Source organism: Chaetodon auriga, chromosome 21, assembly GCF_051107435.1.
Source record: "Chaetodon auriga isolate fChaAug3 chromosome 21, fChaAug3.hap1, whole genome shotgun sequence".
Lineage (NCBI taxonomy): Eukaryota > Metazoa > Chordata > Actinopteri > Chaetodontiformes > Chaetodontidae > Chaetodon > Chaetodon auriga.
This window is the reverse complement of record NC_135094.1, coordinates 10,374,834-10,394,271: the sequence shown is the minus strand read 5'-3', so window position 1 is coordinate 10,394,271 and position 19,438 is coordinate 10,374,834. Positions and strand designations below refer to the sequence as shown.

At 43.8% G+C, this 19,438-nt stretch overlaps 1 protein-coding gene across 2 annotated transcripts in view; it reads left to right on the top strand.

The window, feature by feature from the left end:
* Positions 1–1,483: 1,483 nt before the first annotated feature.
* Positions 1,484–19,438, top strand: part of eya1 (EYA transcriptional coactivator and phosphatase 1) — a 33,250-nt gene continuing 15,295 nt past the window's right edge. The window contains exons 1-11 of one of the 2 annotated variants that reach the window (XM_076761389.1): positions 1,484–1,529; positions 3,174–3,301; positions 5,363–5,440; positions 7,436–7,502; positions 7,881–8,026; positions 8,909–9,031; positions 13,472–13,554; positions 14,136–14,322; positions 14,973–15,115; positions 15,848–15,931; positions 19,228–19,317. In XM_076761389.1, the coding sequence (XP_076617504.1) occupies positions 3,178–3,301; positions 5,363–5,440; positions 7,436–7,502; positions 7,881–8,026; positions 8,909–9,031; positions 13,472–13,554; positions 14,136–14,322; positions 14,973–15,115; positions 15,848–15,931; positions 19,228–19,317 (1,125 nt within the window). In that variant the 5' untranslated portion in view covers positions 1,484–1,529; positions 3,174–3,177. Of the gene's footprint in view, positions 1,530–3,173; positions 3,302–3,939; positions 3,983–5,362; positions 5,441–7,435; positions 7,503–7,880; positions 8,027–8,908; positions 9,032–13,471; positions 13,555–14,135; positions 14,323–14,972; positions 15,116–15,847; positions 15,932–19,227; positions 19,318–19,438 lie in introns of those variants that run through there. The other variant, XM_076761390.1, reaches the window with a different exon arrangement.

Sequence of the window (19,438 nt, the reverse complement as noted above, 5' to 3'; positions counted from 1 at the left end):
GCAGTGGGAGAGAAGGCAAATTGTAAAGCTGAAATGGTATTCATGAAGGCTTTGCCTTGGTGTGAAGAGCAAAGCCTGTTGAAAAAAAGAAGAAAAAAACTTAAGACCATGCAGCTCAGGTTACCCTGGCTCATGTAAACAGTCAGCCATTAAAAAATCATGCCAGCATTTTTGAAAAAGGACTTTATACGTCTTTTTCCGTTTTCCTGACCAGTTGAATACCTTTGACCTGTTTTGGACCCTGTATTCCCATGGTGGGCCGGAGTCAGGTCTAATATAGTGTTATAGCCATGCAAGTATATGGCTCTGCTTGATGTTTGGAGAGAGACGAGCAGAGCAGGAGTGGACAGCAAAATGTAACTGTCAGCTAAAGGAGAGTAATAGAGGCATTCGCAGCGTCATAGGAAACATATGTGGCTCCATATGCTCTCCGTGTTCTTGTTTCCAGTCTCGTTCATTGTCTGAGATGCACCACTGATCTGGGGGCCTCTAAAGTGCCCTGCGTTTGTGAGTGTGTGTGTGTGTGTGTGTGTGTGTGCATTTGCACCACTGATCTGGGGGCCTCCGAAGTGCCCTGTGCATATGTGTGTGTGTGTGTGTGTGTGTGTGTGTACACATGCAGACATACAGACATGAGTTATGTTTGCTAAAGAAAAAGACATTAAAAAAAAGGCGGAAAAAGACATAAGCACAAGCATTTTTGTGTTGCACAGAAAAAGACAAGATTTATATGACGTGTGTGTGAGTTTACACATTGTTCTCCCTCTGCCTCTCTGTCCATTGTGAATAGGCTGTGAAGTTAGGAAGTGGTGTGTTTCTGTGCTGCGCCGTGGCCCCAGGCTGGGGCAGGCCCGCTGACGGTCATTAGGACCTGTCAGTATGCCGGGAGGGGGAGTGCTGATAAATTTCAGATAGTGTCAATTGCAGATGAAAGATCTGCTGAAGATGCTAGGGGTGTCACGCTTGACTTGCCTCTGCTCAACAAGTCCCATCTTCCTTCCAGCAGCAGGCTACCTCAAGCAGGAAAGCGGGCAGGCTCTCCCACCCTCCGCAGCCCCTCAGCCCCTGCTCTCCCCAACCCTTCACCCCTCTGCCTACCTTCACCCCTGCACAGCCCCCCCCACCCCTTCCTGCTTACCTTGGCTAAGCCGCTTTGCATGTTGATTGGGGGAGGGCTAATCCAGTTTGCAGCTGTCGTAGACCAATGATGAATCACCTTTCCGTCATTTGGCTGTGCTCCCCTTGCTCAGGGAGGAGGGAGGACCTGGAGGAGGAAACAACAGTGGAGTAGGGCTGCGGCTCGGAGAGAGACAATGTGCGCCTCTGTTCCCCCCGCGAGCCCTCTCTTCCCATTCTGCTCCAGAACAACAATAATGTTTTCTCAGACAAACCTTTTTTGTGTCACGGATGGCTCTGGACTGTGACAGCGAGCTGCAATAACAAGGAGCGACTTTGTTTCTGCTTAGGGCAGGTGGAGGCAGAATACAAGGGAGTGTGGTTTGTGAGGACTCAAAGCCATCTAGGTGCAGGTAAGAGCACAGTTGAGCCACTGCCAGCAGCATCAGAGCTCTCTGCGTGGCATCAGAGATTGCCTCAGACACTCTGCTAAACAACTGTCAACTTCTCTCAGCCTTTGCTGTGTTGTCTGATCGGAGATAGCGAAGGCTTTTTAGCCATCAGCTAATATAAAAAAAAAAAATGGGGCAAAGGAGGAGAAAACAGGATTAAGCTGTGTGTGTGAAACATAGAAATAGGATTAGTTCATTCTGGCCGATCCTTAATGTGCTTTTATTTGTACCTCTTAGTTGTTGTATACTTGGAGGGCGTGATATTTTTAGGAGGGAAATAAATTAATATACTTCAGGGAAAAGGACAACTCAGCTTCCATTATTGGAGCATGTGTGAGGAAGAGTGGCTTGGCTTTTTCTGTCAACGTGCTTTATGATCACTGTTTTTTTTTTTTTTTTTATCACTTGTATGTTAGTGTTTTTGGTTGTAATATGATGCTTAAAAATATATTGTTTTTCAGTTAATAATTAAATTGGACTTGAACCGCAAGAAGGGACTATATTTGCCAAGCTATGCTGCAAAGTATCATAATATCATAACATTATAATATCGTCTTAAATAGAGTAAATGCATATCATAATTTAATCGTTTTATCTCATAATTCTGGTTTCTTTGTGCCATCTGATAGCACTCAGACTACTCAAGAGTTACTTGAGCATTTATCTTTGTGGCCTTGTGTAAAAGGCTGATGTGCGTCGATAGCAGAGATACCCTGAGCCCTGCAACATAATTGGAAATGGCAGAATAATGTACAAAACATTTTGTCCTAATTTCATTTGCAGTGGGAACAGTGGCAGAGACAAATGGGGTCTCGAGTTTGTGGCCGTACTTTTCAAATCACTCGTGCCTTCTTTCTGCTCTATTGTCTTTGCTCGATCAAATCCTTTGAGCGCACAAATGAGAAGATAGAATAATGTTTTCAGTGGCGTGGTCTTTTGTATAAACACAGAAACAATTAAGGAGCTTGCCAGAGCAAACACATGCCTCATGAGCTTCTCATCTGCCCATCACTGAGGCATGGGCTCTTATAATCAAGCAGAGTGCTGCACGTTTAACAGGCACATTAACCGTTGCCTCAAACCAGCAAACATCTGTTAACAGTCTTCGATACCACACAAAACAATATACACTTAAGGCCGTCTTTGCTTTAAGATACAGCAGAGCAAATTGACAGTAAACACACTGCATCCACGTCGCGTCGAACAATGACTTGCAGTGAGACTGTTGTAATGAGAGAAATCAGGAACGTCACGTCAAAATGTTTAGTATTCATTTCATAGCTTCGCAGTTTCGCTCTTTTTTCTTCGTGCATGTGTGTGTGCGCGTGTGTATTTCTTCCTTCATGTCTTAATTTCGCCTTTGTCAAAATTGCAGTGAATTGCAGATTTTAAAGACATTTTTAGATTTTTGTACTCAGCAAATTATATAATTATTCATTTATTTTTCCTTTAAATTCTGAGCACGCTTTTATTTATCTAAATCTGGACCGCTGGATCATGCATACTGTGTGCACTGCATTGTGCATCAGAGCTGTGTGTCTTCCCTGAAACCAGAGTGATATGGGTAATTTGATTTGGTGTGTGCCTGCGTGTGTGTTTCGTCAGGTCTATGGAAATGCAGGATCTAGCCAGTCCTCACAGCCGAGTAAGTGGAAGCAGTGAATCTCCTAATGGTCCCAACCTCGACAACTCCCACATCAATAACAATTCCATGACACCCAATGGCACTGAAGGTATGTGTGCGGTGCTGTTCCTCTTTTGTTGCTTTCTCTGTCTTCTGTGTATATTCTAAAATTTTAAAAGTGCTGAGAGTGGTGATAGAAACCGTGCTGTATCATTCAATGTGACTTTTAGTCTGAAAGTAATCCAGTGTAGCTCGCAGTAAAGCTGAGGGTTGTTGCATCAACTTCTTTAATAATAATTTTTTAATGGTGAATTACCAGTGCTTTTACTTACATAGTTATTTTGGACCTGACTATTTGCTGCCCTAGCATTTCTAGCTAAACAATTCAGTGCCACCAGTAGTTGTTTTCCAGCGACTATTAGCTGTTTATTTAAGTAACCATGTAATTATTCAAAGCCCACAGCATGGAAATGATGGAGTTTTGCATGAGGTCTCTACTGTACATAGTTATTTACTCAGGTGATTCACCTGTGCGTAAATCTGAGCCTTTGTTTAGTGAAGCAGTCATGCACACGAGTTATTAAAAACATCTCCCCTGTCACGTAATCTCCAGGTTAGTGTGTGCTTTGAGCTCAGGACTTATTTTTTTGTGCATTCACCACACAGGACGCGCAACATGGTGCAGACTGTCATGTGTCCCTTTGCCATTCTGTCTTTCCCATAGGTGATAACATCACAATGCTTACCACTGCAGACTGGTTGTTAGGTTCTAACTCACAGTCCGCTGCAGGTTTGTCTACTCTTAGTGACACAATGAAAGGACAATACTTGGTGTTCTCCCCACTTTCAGAATGAAAGCGCTCTTTGTCGTTTACCTTTTTGAATCAGTGACTTTACTCATGAAGAAATATAATTTGTCTCAAAAATACAGTATTTGTCAGCTGCAAAATTCTAATGTCGCCTCAACTATTGTGCCTTTCATTCAGAAACTCCTTGGCATTTGCTGTAATTGTTGTGGTTATCTGTCTCGAGCATGGTTTGCCACCGACTGGAGTCCATTGTTAATGAATGGTCAGATTGTGAACTTGCATACTGTGCATTTTGTTTTCATATGGACGTTCCCTGCTGTTTCCTGGATACAGTGGTTATTGTGTGCTCTGTGACCTGAGTGTGTGCTAGTTTATGCATGCACCTTACCACTATTTTTTCATCGGTGTGTTGTTCAGAAGAATTGCCCCTCGTCAGCATGTGTTTCTGCGCTGAACGAGCATAGCGGAAACATGTAAAACATGACAGCAAATGGCTTCTTCAACCATGAGGGATTCCACTGAGCATGACGCCCTTGCCCACATTGTCAATTTGTTTTGCCAAAAAAGAAAAAAAAAAAGGGAAAAGGCTCCTCCAGCTCGCCTGAAGAGAAATGGATTGATTTCAAAGATTCCTGAGCTGTCAAAAAGCTGTGAAATTGTCTTTGCAGATCTATCACTGAGCTGTAAAATGGAGCCAAGGTCAAACAGCGTTCGCTAAACTCTTAAAAAGATTTTATACACCATACATTTCCTTGACATTTCAATTGTGCTTATGCATCTCTGCTGAGCTCTTTTTTATGTGATTCATGTCACACATAAGTACTGATAAGCCAGTAATTTAAAATTAAATGTAACTGATAATGTCAGACCTGTCAGAACTGTTTTTGATAAGTGGATAGATATGTACTATGAAATTTCAGTTTGATTTATGTCACTCTTGTGAAATAGTTAAAACGCATTTTTAAAATCATAAGCTTTAGAAAAGGAAATGACTCAATGCAAAAAATGCTTTTTCTCCAGGTTGAATGAAAAGGATCAATGATAAACTCTCTTGTACCAGCTGATAATAAATTAAAAAAATATATCTATAAGCCTTTTGAGCTGATGAAGATGTAATAACTAATAATGCATTTAAATGACTGTGAATACTGTGGGAATGTTGTTTGACGCCCTCCTCAACGCCAAGTTCTGCTTTTAATTTAGTAACTTTTTGCTGTATTTTCAAAACATAATTTGCTGAATGTCAAAATTTGAAAGCCTGAAGTAGTTAGACATTAATCTGATCTTTTGTTATTTTTCTTTTTTTTTTTTCCAGACTTGATTTGGTGCATTTGGTGACAATGTTTCTTCTTTGTTTGCAGTTAAAACCGAGCCAATGAGCAGCAGCGAAATCGCCACCTCGGTAGCAGACACCTCTCTAGACAGCTTCTCAGGATCAGGTGAGGTTAGAAGAGGGAGTGTGTGTGTGTGTGTGTGTGTGTGTGTGTGTGTGTGTGTGTGTGTGTGTGTATGCATGCACTCGTGTCTAGCTGCCTCTCAGACACACACACGCAGCTGCAGAACTGATTAGTGAGAGATGAGCCTGGAGATGGGTGACTGATAAGCCGAGCCCCAGGAAGTGTCCCTGCAGCTAAAACACCAATATAGTGTGTGTGTGAGTGTGTGTGTGAGTGTTAAAGAACAAGCGACTCTTACCTTACCTTTGTCAGCACATTTATATGCTGTGCTTGCTTGCTCGCACACGTGTGTGTTGTGTTTTGTGTGTGTGTTAGCACCGCTGGTTCCCATGCCAGTGAGGACTGAGTTATGACCTGTAATGCACCGAGCCTGCCTGTCCAGTGGAGTGACATGGCGTCCCAGTGGCCCTCGCTCTCCACGGGCTGTTACCCTATCGCCCTGTCAGAGCCAGGGTTTTCACACCCTCCCCTCAGCATGGGAAGATCACACACGCACATAAACACACACACACACACACACACACCGGGGCATCGCTAAATAAAACCAAGCCCACAGAATATAATGAGCATTGTAGGAATTGCAAAAGAAATAACCACTAATGTGATAATTTTCCAGCTTATTTCTTTTTTCCACCCTCACCGGTATCTATGTCAAGCTGCAGCACTCTCTTATATTTTCTGTAAACATGTATTAATAGTACTGCATCCAACTGTGCATGGTATTATCTTGCTGCTAATTTTCCTGTATTTCCATAGCTGTTTAACTAAGTACTTGATACTTTATGCTAGAAGCACATAAATCACTGCTCTGACTTTTGTCTCTGACAATATTAATGAAATTTAGAAATCTTATACCCCATATCCTCCACGGGGAAACCCAAAGCTCCGTTCAGAAGAGCAGGTTTTGTCCAGTGGCAGGTGCTGCTGATGTGGGAAAAGTGTTCAATATTAATAACGTGTGTAAAGGGTTACAGCATACAGTTACATACAGTTAGCGCTCCCCCGCAACAAAATCCCATATTTTACATGTCACGACCAATTAGACAGATGTTTCAGAACTGTGCAGTTTAATGCGGTAATGCGACAGACTTGTGATTGTGGCTTGAATTGTTCAGATTTTTAACTGAATTGGATCAAATTTAGATTAAACTTTCATTTATTAATTGTTTCAAATTTAGATATTAATTTGCAATAAATTATTTCTGCTATATCAAAAAATATTGAGTCAATTAAAACCAATAATGATGCTTTTTTTAGTGCAACTGTCAAGTTGGTAACTGAAGCGTTGCAGGTTGAATTTCTTGTGTATTAGGAAATTTTAAATTTTGTTCAGATATTATTTATTCTACTTTTTTTTTCCAAAATTGATTTTTTTGAATTTTGGAACCAAAGCTGACCGATAACATTTACCACAACAATGATATAAATTCACATTTTCTTGCAAATAAGAGTGTGTTTGAGGTGTTACTTTTTAAAAAAGCCCAGTGTGTGTCCTCTTTAAATCTTGTGCTTCTGTGAGTTGTTTGCGGCTGAACTCTCTCATGTCAACTGCAGCGTGGAACCACATGGTCAGACGCTTAATGAAGGAATGATTATGCAGTAGCACTCATTACCTGCAATCAGTGGTGTCGCTTCCAATGTGCTTGTGGCTTGAAAGGCCCAAGGCAAGTGAAGCTGCAGGCCGAGACTGATTCAGACCATCCTGTGTGTGTTTACACCAGCGGTCGTCATAGTAGCCCAGAAGTATCTCAGAGATACGTGGGTCAGCAGAAAAACCTGATGTTCTTACCTGATTATTTTGCTTCATTATTGCTCTCCGGTTTTCAACCTTAAATAAGGTTACCGAAATAAATAGAGTAATGCTGTGTAATTACTGTTTCCTTGGAATCCAGAAGTTCTATTGGCAAAAGATAATATTTACCTTATTTCTTAATGTTTAAATATGTGCTTGCCTCTTTTCTTTTTAACTCTCCTCAGCTATTGGAACCAGTGGCTTCAGCCCAAGACAAACTCACCAGTTCTCTCCACAGATTTACCCTTCCAAGTAAGGCTTCTTTTATTTTTCTTTAAAAAATAAGCAGCATCCAACTTCATTTGGATCTTTAATTAGATCCTTCTGCTAGATCGGGGGTTTTCGGCCGACTTTGTTTGCCTGGATGTCTGCAGCTTGCGCGCTCTGAAATCTGTTGTAATTATTATCTTGCAAAGATTTCCTTTGCCATTTATTGTTCTTTCACTATGTATATGAGCTGTGTGATGCTATCTGCCTTACAGCTTGGCTCGGTGTTTAAAATGAAGTAGCACAATCACAAGGAATTGGTCAGTTAGCAAAGTTTGTGTTATGGTTTTAGGGGTAAAACATGGCCCTCTTTCTTCCTGCCTTCCTTTCTCACATTTGTCTTTTGTTTCTTTTCTCAAATAGCAGAACATATCCGCATATTCTTCCTACCCCTTCATCCCAAAATATGGCTGCGTATGGGCAGACGCAGTACACCACAGGAATGCAGCAGGCCGCAGCTTATGCTAGCTACCCCCAGCCTGGCCAGCACTATGGCATCCCAGCCTATGGTAAGATTTCTCTAATGCACTTCATAACCTCTTGTCTTGCTAAAAAATGTATGTCAATGATGTTGATGCTCCTTACATTGTGTACATGCACAAGAGGAGAAGACTACGACTCAATATTTTTTTCCTTGTCCATGTTCAGGAGCAAGGCCTTGCTCACGACAAGCCATGTTCCCACAACTCCTCTAGTAAAGCACGAGCAGCAGAGCTGCTGACTTGTTGTTTAGTGCCTGCATATTCGCCTTCATTGCAGTAAAACAGAACTTGCTTGTCAAGCTGTTCAGATAGATCTGAAAGATTAGTGATAAACATCTGAAAACAAAAACTGGTTTCCTCTGGCATTGCAAGAGAAAGCACAGAGTATGTGGCTCACTGAAGGCTTTATTTGTCCAAAGTCTTTAGAGTGTTTTGACCCCGAAAGACTCTCCAATATGTGGAGGAATTTACACTGTTTATTTGAATGGAGTCCTGCAACCTACCGCTGCATAGAAACTGCATCGAGACTGAGTCAGCGTGAGCAGTGACCAGTTTAAGTTTAACTCACAAACTTCGCAGATGACCTGTCCTAGAGATGATAATAACAATAATACTAATGATGGCATGAAAATCAAACAATCGTAGTCCTAACATGCTTTTTGGTGTTACAGCCAACCACTTTGCAGCAAGACAGAAGCCAGTGTGAGATAATATTTCAAAACAACTGACGATAGCAAAAATCTTCAATCAGATAATCGTTGCTCGTTCATTGTGATTAGCGTGTTATGCTAACAAACAGAGGCCGTGTTCCTTTGCTTCGTCCAGTGAAATTTAAACCTGTGTGTTGACTGTTGTCTGTGCATCAAACCGATCTGGTGTCACTAACTGATTTAGGTCCATTGTGGGCAGGCATAAAGACAGAGGGGGGTCTGAGCCAGTCCCAGTCCCCGGGACAGGCAGGCTTCCTAAGCTACAGTTCCGGATTCACCACACCACAGACGGGACAGGCCCCCTACAGCTACCAGATGCAGGGTGAGGACATCTTTGTGAATCCTTCATCTTTTTCTCTGTGCATCTTCACAAACCAGTGTGGGTGTTGCTATGGTTTCCAAATGCAGCACGAGATGCCATCACCCTCTCTTTAAAGCTGGCAGCACGTCCACTTTTACAATTATGACATGTTTGCAGTAAACCAGCGGACATGGCGGGCATCATGAAAGGTTCACAGAAACACAAAGCAGATTTTGATGCAACAACAATCTAAAAATACAGTGGGCATCTGGTTGCTGGTGTGTTTTTTCCTCTCTGTGTATCTTTTTCTGTCCTTTGAACGTCACTGTCAGAGTACTCCTCTACTTGGGCCTCTCTCCAACATTATTTTGCCATTCATCACTTATCACTTTTTCCCCCTCTGCCGTCTTTCTTACTTTGTCTCATTTCAGTTTTTCGGCCAAATGTTCCCTCTGCTCAGCCCAACCAAATAAGGTTTATTGTACTCCTTTTCAAAAAGATTAGAGAAAAAGGTCTCTGTCCCTGGTTTAATAGCATGTAGAGCCAGACTGATTCACAACACGGCCCTCTCCCTCACCCCAAAAGATGGTTGCATCCCGGCGGTCGTTATGTGCAGCCACGACGGCTGCCTCCCTCTCCTCTCCTCTTAAAAGAATCAGCACAGATGGAAAAATGGCAGGCACTTAGGAGGCACCAGCCATGTCGCTCCTCACTCCCCAGCCTTTGTTTTTCTCTCCCTGTGATCATATTTGTATTTGTTTAAGAGCTGAGACCATAGAGATTTACGGCCTTGAGGCTGATAAAGATTAGTTGTTGCACCCAGCACTCCCCCTCTTGTGCTCTCTCTGTGCCCTCGTGCAGTCTGTTTAAATGTAGATCAGGCCTTCTGCCATGTAGTGCTTCTATTACTCTCTGGTTGTATTGGTTCAAAAAACCCTCTGCTCCACCTGCACGATGCAAGGACAGTCAACCAACAGCGTAGTCTTTGTGTTCTCTCCTGCAATATCTAATGTGTGACTGTAGAAACATCTCCACATGTTGTTGAAAAGCCTCCAGAGCATCTCACAATAAATAACGCCAGCTCAGCAGCAGATGTGGCACGGGGAAGCCTCTTTTCCACGCCTCTTAACCAAATACAGTCGGCCACAGCCGGAGTTTTGCAGAGCGCAGCCGAGCGCCTGAAAAAGGAGAGGCAGACAGAGAGAAAGGGAGCAAGAGACGGAGCATGTGCGGCCGAATGAAGAAGCCGCTATCCTGCCCTTAGTGGTTTAACTCACGATGACAGTATTATGTGCCCATTCATCTTCTAAGTATTATGCCCTGACTCTGACTTTCTGTTTCCCTCCGTCCGTTTCTGTCTCTCCCTCGCTGACTCTTACTATCTCTGGCTATCAGATGCCCCATGTAGTGTTAAGTGCGTTAGTAATTGGCAGCCATCTTAGATGACAGATTGACCACTATTCTGGCCTTGGGTTCTCTAACTGTGGCTCTGGCCCTCGGCCACACCATCATCACTGCTCTCTCTGGCCTATTGATCTGCCTGGGCGAGGTGCCTCAGGCCTAGATGTCCCATCCAAAGACTCTTTTTTCCACATCTGATACTCCCCCTCTCTGTCAGTGTCCCTGCCACCAGCCTGTGGCCAGCTGTCAAGGCGGAGGACGATTAGATTAATGCTTTTGCTCCTTGCTTCCATGTCCGATGCCATGGAGCTTTGTGTGGGCGCTAAAGTCGTGGCACCGAATCGTAAAGGGGGCAGGGGTTTTTTTATGCGCCTCAGTTTTGCAGCCCCTCGTGGCTGTTTATGTGGTGCATCTTAAGTATTGTCCCAAGAAGCCTAATCCTTCAAAGGTGTGTGAGGAGGTGGAGAGATTGTGCTGATGGTGGGACTGAGCAGATGCTAATTAGGTGAATAATTGGATTCCAGCTTTCTGTCCCAGTGGCAGTGCGAGCTGAAGGAGATGAAGCCTCGGTTGCCTTTTTAAAAGGAGAGCCCCATCTGGACTTGATAGCCTATTCCCAAGTGGGGCATACAAACTTCTGCTACAAATATTGTGCACTGATGATAGACATAGCCCGTGGCAAGGAGACTGATCAAGCAAAGCAAATGGACTTCCAATTGTGGAGCCAGAAGGCAGGAGGGAAGGAGGAGAGGAGGGAGGGATGATGTCTGGTCTTGAGTGAGTGAACTAACTGGAGCAGGACAGGGGGAGGGAGAGAAAACATGCCCCCTGGAGAACCACAAGACCCCCTCTTTCTCCCCCCTGCTATAACCAGCACCACCACTCCCAACAGCATGGGCTCATTCTCGCTGGGCTAGCGGGGGTCCCGTCGGCTTTTATGTGGCTCCTTGTTCTCCACAGAGCAACCCTCAAACCCTGCCAGAGAGAGCTTTTATGACTGTTTGAACTGTGTGTTAGGCTAATTTGTTGTCCTTCGCAGACCCCTCCTCGTCTCTGCCTTATTGTTCTGTCGGACTTTCACTTGATGTTGAACTTTCTGCGGAAAACAAAAAAGTTTTAAAATTCCCCCCGCAGGCCTTGAAATATCAAGCAAAACAGCACAGAGAGAGAACAGTTCTGATGAAAATAACCAGTAGAGGCCAGGATGAGAAACACAATGAAAATCTGCTGTGTGTGTGTAATTGCTGGAAGCCGAGAGTGAGAAACTGCACAAATAATTAGTGGATCCTGGTAATCTCGGGAGCTTGGGGTGTATTTGTTTCTCTTTTTTAGCCACTGTGCTGGGTCCTTAGCTAACTGACAAGGCTAAACACTGCACTACGTCTTCTGTTTTGCATGCCTTCCTCCATACGGTACCCTTCATGCCCCCCCGGCCCACTTCCCTGATCCTTCCCCCTGTGCTGAAAGCTGCTTCACGTTTGTCACGGTGTGGGAGGGCCCTCCTGATGGGGCCACTGACCAGAGGATGAAAGGAACTCCCTCTGTTTGTCTCCGGGAACAAAGGTGTAATTACGCCCCATTTAGGAACAGTGAATTTATCTCCCCCTTCGTTTTCACTGAAGCTATGGGATTTTTTTTTTTTTTCTTTCACTATGGGAGAATCACTGTGGTAATAAGTGAAGGAGCTTTTTTTAAGGAATGCAGTGGTGCAATTTGTATGAAGAAGAGATGCAAAATAAAGTCGAGGGGTCATACTTGTAAAGGTTGGAATAACTGCCATGGCAGTTTGGTGCAAAGACTTTTTTAACAGATTACTTGTAATGAAATCTTTTAAGCCTCTTTTACTACGTAGAGAAAAGTTGACAACTTCCCAAGTGCCGAGTGCCTACTCCAATGCATCAAATGAGACGCTCCCTGCTCACAGCTACATTCTCTGACTGGGTTTTGCTGTGGGGCTTTGTCATTAAACATGGCTGTTTTATCAGTTTCATTTTGCAGTGGCCTTATAGGTTTAATAATTTAAGTCTTTTCTACGGGAAGGTTTGTCAAACTTCAGAAGGTGTGTTATTTGAGTTTTGCAAATTTGAAGCAACCTTTATTCATAGATTAATAGAACTAAGCCAAATTAAGTGCAATTTAAAGTGCAAATTAAAGCTTTTGTGTTCTCAAAAGATCCTGATAATTTTGATCTCAGAAATGAGCTAAAGGATTGGGATCATTTTAGCTTTGAAAGACACAGCTCTCTCATGCTCCCTTGTCACTTTACTGTCTCTCTACCAGTCTGTGATCCCCTTTAAGCTGCCTCTCCCGCTGTTCTCTTGCCTGACATGACAGTGCAGGTGGACGGCCGCTGAAGAGAGAAGTCGTGCCCCCGGGGGCCGCCGCTGCTCCTCTCCCCTATAACTCATGTCATGTATATTATAAAGCCATTAGATGGTATCAGCCCCTTTGAATGATTTAATTACCCAGGAGGACCATCCTTTGAGCAAGTGCAAAGAGGAACATACATATTCATCGGGGCTGGATGTCAGCAGCAAACCCCCCTCCAGTGCTACTCACTCCGACCTCAACCCTCCATCCACATACATCTCTGTCTCACTACACTGCCCATGCACAGCCCCTCTGGCACCCTGATGATCCGTCCCAGTGCATCCACCGTTTCCAACCCCTCCTCCCCCTGCTTCACCCCACGCCACCCTTCAGTAGCTCACACACAGCAGCCTCTTGTCTTCCTCACATTGTGCGGGCTTGGATGGCTTTGGAAGCAGGTTCTGTCCACCCCTCACCCTTCTCTGCTCCCCCCCCCCACCGTCATTCATCAGGCCTGATCCAATCACTGATAAGGAAAGAAGAGGAGAAAGATAAGGCCACTGTTGGGAGCGTTCCCTCAGGCCTCCCTCTGTTCACCACTGTTTCACAAAAGACTAACTTTTCCCCCCCTAACAAGATGCCATTTCATTTCTGTCACTGCACTGCTTGCACTTCTACAGCTTTAATAATGTTTATTTGCTATAACATGGCGGATACATGACTCAAAAGATCAATTCTTTTTCCCTTAAGGTGGTACTTTCACAACAACGTCAGGACTGTATGCAGGAAACAACTCCCTGACAAACTCCACTGGCTTCAACAGCACACAGCAGGTATCTGTGCCCTTCCTTCAGCTCAGTCTATTTCTGTGATGTGGTATCAGTGTGCAGCTATCAGTTTATATAAGTTTGAATTGCAAGACTTCTTCCCAACCTGGAAATCTTTATGAAACATGCATACTCAATATGTTACATTTCATCCATGACATATTCAGACATAAATCACTCAGGATGTCTAAAGCTTTGTACGCAGGATTATCTACTGTACCTCCCCCAATACAAATGTCTTATGCCACAGAGGAAAAGGAGAGGGGGAAAAAAACAAGACAGATCGTTGTCCAGATGTAGGACAGAACAGACATGTGTTTGCATTTATGTTTTGGAATCTGCGCCGTAAAGTAGCAACACTGGTGCAGGGCATATCTCACGTTACTCTGCCAAACCTCCTGCTTCTTCCTCAGCTCTGCTACCTTTTGTCTCTCTTTGCCTCCACCCTTTTGATCCAAATCTCACCTCTTGCACCACTTTATACATATCTTTCATTATCTCTCCTTTGTTTCTCCACTTGACATATCTTTATCCCAATGTAACTTATCTTTTTGCCATTTCCCTACTTTGTCTGTCTTTCTCAACAGGACTATCCCACTTATCCAGCCTTTGGCCAGGGGCAGTATGCTCAGTATTACAACAGCTCACCCTACACTTCACCCTACATGACAAGTAACAACACCAGCCCCAGCACGCCCTCCACCACCACCACGTACACCCTCCAGGAGCCACCCACCGGCATTACCAGCCAGGCCCTCACAGAGAACCCTGCAGGTAAGAGTCAAACCGCAGGCAGCAGGGTTGCCTTGTGTAACCTGAATATCAGGAATTTGATCCTGGACTGGAAGTTGTTCCTGATAAGAGAGCATGAGCTAAATGCCGAAAATCTTTATTCGTGCTAATCCAAATGCACAATATGAGTAAGCGATGGTTTTAGTCAGTGCGCTGCAGTGAGGCAAGCAAGAAAAAAAAGTTAAAACTGAAATCAGATGTAGAGTTTACCCTAATTTGATGTGACATTAATGCATTATTTGGCAATCAAGCGCTGACTCTATCTTTATAAGTCAGTCAACATTTTATGACTGTGTTTGGAGTTGTCATCAATCAACACCAAATACGTCAGGCTTTGACTAAATGTAATTTCATACACAGTCATCTAATTTAGATAAATGGCATCTTTGCTATTTCTAGTTGGCATGTTCTCTGTTACCTCTTGTTTATTAAATCAGTATAGAGCACAGCAGCTTTTATTATGTATTTTTCTTACCTGTAGGCCTGCATAATCACTAAAAATGTCCCCAGGAAGCTGTCTGTCCTTCATCAAGACAAATGGACAATCACACTTCTTTGCTAAAAGCAAATAATAGCTCATCTTTGATACACTCTTTTTATACTCTCCTTCTTCCTTCTTTCCTTCCTCTCAGCAGAGTACAGTACCATCCACAGTCCATCAACCCCCATTAAAGATTCAGATTCGGATCGATTGCGGCGGGCCTCGGATGGAAAGTCACGTGGCCGGGGAAGAAGGAACAACAACCCATCACCGCCGCCTGACTCCGACCTTGAGGTAGGGTGAGCCCGCTACCTTGGCGACAGACAGCCTCGCCCTGTCTGAGGCACACGGGCACTAATCCACTTACTATATGGCTGCCACACCAGCTTTAACACTTGATGGACATTAATTCTTAAAGATTTGATTCTTTAACTATAAAAGCATTATTTATGCGTTGTGGAATATATGACGTCACTAAACGCATATCCTGTATAAAGTCTCATGTATACCTCGTGAATAAACAATAAGGCCTGTGATTAAGTGAGTCATCACTCGAGTGAATAATATATATATATATTCTCATCATCAAAGACTGGATGCCAGCTGTGACAAACCATTGCGTCAAGAGCCATACAACACTTTGATAGTGACCATACATCAAAATAAACTCTTTGTAATTCAGAGGGCTCTTCATTAGTATGATATGTATTTGGACGAGGTTAATAGCGCCCATTATAGCACTGGCATCATGGCGTGTTAACATATCTAGTTAATTAGTTTGTCACTATTGATTACTCTAATGTACAGGGCAGGGGATGGAAAGCATGTGGTGGGGTGATGGGAGGAGTGTTGCGGTGACCAACCCAAGCAAATGGATCCTGGTCCCCGTGGCGCACAAATACACGCTCCTGGCCTATTGACCAGGAGGATCACCTTGCAGCCCTACAGAGTGCACCATTGATTTTGCCTCTTTTCTCTCTGTTTTTCTTTGTTTCTTTCTTCCCCCTCCGCACCCCATCTCTCCAGCGAGTTTTCATCTGGGACCTGGATGAAACAATCATCGTTTTCCATTCCTTGCTTACGGGTTCTTATGCCAACAGATATGGACGGGTGAGTGACATCAGACTGTGGCAGTAGCGGTGCACTTTATCAGCAAAACACATAAATATTAAAAGGAGAAAAAAGGGATCAGAGGGCGAAGGAGGGGGACGGTCACTGAGCAGAGGATAGATTTCACTATTCCTTGAGTCCATAGTGAAAAGACAGAGAAGAACTCAATGTACAGATAATTGTTTCTTTTTTTAATAGGTCCAATGAGGCTTGGCAAGTATTTGACTGCTCTTTGCAGCTGTTGGAGCTATGCATGGCTGGTCGGGGCTCAGCTGTAGGGGCTCACAACAGTTGCACTCTGGATGTCTATTGACACATCTTAAGTGTTCCTTTCTCCTTCAGAAATGCCACATTGTTAGTTTAATTAAGTGTTTCACAATCCATCCTTTTCAGGCAGGGATCTCCCAGGAGACCCTGGCAGGAGACGTAGTCCACCAAATGCAGCTCAGTCAGAACTCAAACTGGAGCACAGAGTTTCCCTTAAACCTGCTTTCAAATATATTACGTATGTATATGTAAATATCAACAAACATATACTATTATAATACTGGAACTTCCATCCCATGTCACTGTGTGTGCTTATGAGATGACGAGTTTACTTTTCCAGGCTTTGCTATTTGTTGTTCCATGTAAATTGCTTCTCTAAATTTAAACTTTCAAAACAAACAATTTGGGAAATAAGGCAGTATCCTATTCTCATGGTTTTGTTGAGGTCATAGGTTCTATATAGCTTTCAAAGTGTATCATCCGCTCTTATTTTCCCATTTAGATTCAGGGCACACGATTAAAAGCAACAGCGAAATCTTAAAGAATCTGCGTTTTATTTTGTCTTAGAGCAGCATTTCTAATCGCCGGTTGTTTTGGCTATGGAGGTGTCTGGTTTTGAAGTCAAAAATGACATATTGCTCCTCATATGTCAGAGAGCTTAGCGTCTGCGACCCGTGCTCTGTGCCTTTGTTCTGGTATGAGGGGGTGTTTGATGGGGGCACTGTTTTGTTTTTGGGGTGAAAGAGGGCTGCCCCACGACCCTCCACTGTTTATTTACTTTATTCTCGGCGCTGCATGCTGGGTAAAGAGAGAGCCGAGGCTTATGGAGCCGTGGCTCAGCGATGAGGGACTCTCCAGCCACACACACATGCATACACAGGGTCTCCAGTGTGCTCCTCTGAAACAGGAAACACTCCTGACTCCATAAGGGCCCGTTCCATCAGAGCTCATATAGGATGTGACAGCCGCTAGAGTCCCTCTCACTCTCTGCTCTCCCTTTTGTTCCCTCTTTGCCTCCTCCTACTCTCCTGTCGGTCCACTTTTTCTAACCAAAGTTTATCTTCCTGCCATGCTCCAACCTGCTGACACTATCACATTAAAGCAACGTCATGAGAGGGAGACATGCTTACTCACAGCAACCTCAAAGCATATCAGAAACGCAGATCTGTAAACCACCTCAGAAAAGAAAGTGAAGTAGACCAACATCCCCCACAACCACACATCCACCACAACAACCGCCCCCCCGCCTCCTCACTCCTGTCTGCCGTTCATGTCATCTCTATCTTAGTGGCATAAACAGAAAAGTTACTAAACAGTTTTTCCTCCGAGCTGCTCTGAGCTTACTATAAATAGATGTGTATCTGAGTGAGTGCACATCCACACTTTCTCTCACTCACTGTGACCTCCCACCCACTCTCTCGGACTTTTTTCTCCCTCTCATACACACATAAACACACTGCTGTTCTTATCAGCTTTTTTAATTGGCATCAAGGCAGCTCACCCCCATAAAGCTGATGGCTGAGGCCAGCTGTGCTGCTATTGGGCTGGCCAGAGCTGGAGAGCTTAAAGTGGGTGGGGATGGGGGGGGGGGGGGGTTGTTATTGGTAAGGGGCTCAGAGGGAGAAGGAGGGTGGTGGTGGGGGGGACTTGGCGCCCCTGTGGATGGCACTGATATCTCGGGACAGGTGGTGCTGAAGCAATGACAGCAGCAGCACTTTGGCCTTCTGGCCTGCTTGTATTCTTAACTCCCTCACTGACTGATTGTTTAGATTTAATTGGAGAGGATTCACTTGCACCGGAGAAGACTGCCTTTTCCCACCAAACCAGCTCATAACGCTAAATCGCCCAACAGCGCCAGAGGTTGGGCAGAGGGAGCTGGTGGCATGCTGATGTGGGAGGCTAATTATTTTTGATGAATTCTGACTGAAAGATTGATTCGAACTGGGAGGTTAAGAGGAAGGAGAAAGCCCCGAGAAGTGGGGATTTAGCTCTACTTGTGTGGTTTGTCCTCTGTCATTTTAGTGAAAACATAAGCATTGTGGGCAGTGACAGCTAATCAGTAGAAAGCTCAGGTGTGTCTTCAGGTGGTTTAACTCTATAATCCCGGCTTCTGGTCCTGCCTGGCCTGTCTTCAATGCTGTCTCACCCAGCTGCAGCCTGCTATTGTCCCTCTTCATCCTTTGCTTGCTAAAGACAATCTGCTGATCAGAAATTTAAGATAAAATGACATTTGTTCAGCAGCAAAAAGAATGGAAGCACTTTTATCCAATTAGTTAATTAATCATAATGAAAATGAAAAATAATTACACAAGGCCTATATCTTTATAAATGTTTATGAGAAAATGCACTGAGGTATTTTTGCCTATTCATTATCTTTTTAAAGGGAAAATCGCATGCATTGTCACAGGTTCATTAACTATTTACAGTGTAGTTCACTCCTCTCTAGGTGTTATCTTACCGACCGTGCAACCCTATCACCATTACAGCACATCTCATATTACTGACAGAGATCAGGATTTAAGGAAAAATTGCATTTGCACCCACATGCAGGGAAACGTCAGTGTTTATTTTTTCGTTTGAATTCTTTTTAATATCAATAAACAGCTCAGAGTGGTTGCTTCAGGGGGGAATTTTGTTGATCTATCACCTAGAGAGCAATCAGACGATGCATCGGCACAACTATGTGGAGAATGGGCTATTTACGATGAGACTGCGACCCCAGCTCTTCTAAATCGACCACCCCTCCTGAGGAGAGACATGCTTTTACTGCATTCATTCAAGTCTGTGGCATTTCTGATGACTATTCTGGTCCCTTTCGGAGGGGTCGTAAACAGAGGCTGAAACTTTCAAGTCCGCCTAATGTCTTCTTTTATGGGAATGGCCTGCTGAGGAATTTAAAGGGATTCTGTGTTAATTGAGTGACTCAGAGGGAGCAGCGTTATTTATTGTTTCACATTAACTCCCTCAAAATGGAACGTTACTTGAATATTCAGATTTTTATTTGATCTGTTTTTCTGTCTACTCTACAGGATCCGCCGACATCTGTATCACTAGGCCTGAGGATGGAAGAAATGATCTTCAACTTGGCCGACACACACTTATTCTTCAACGACTTAGAGGTGCGTCTGTGTGTGTGTGTGTGTGTGTGTGTGTGCTCGCCGTCTTCTTCAAGCTTTCTTTCCCTCTGCACAAATGCCTTCTGTTCACATTGTGATGATTTCAATGGTCAGAGCAGTCAGC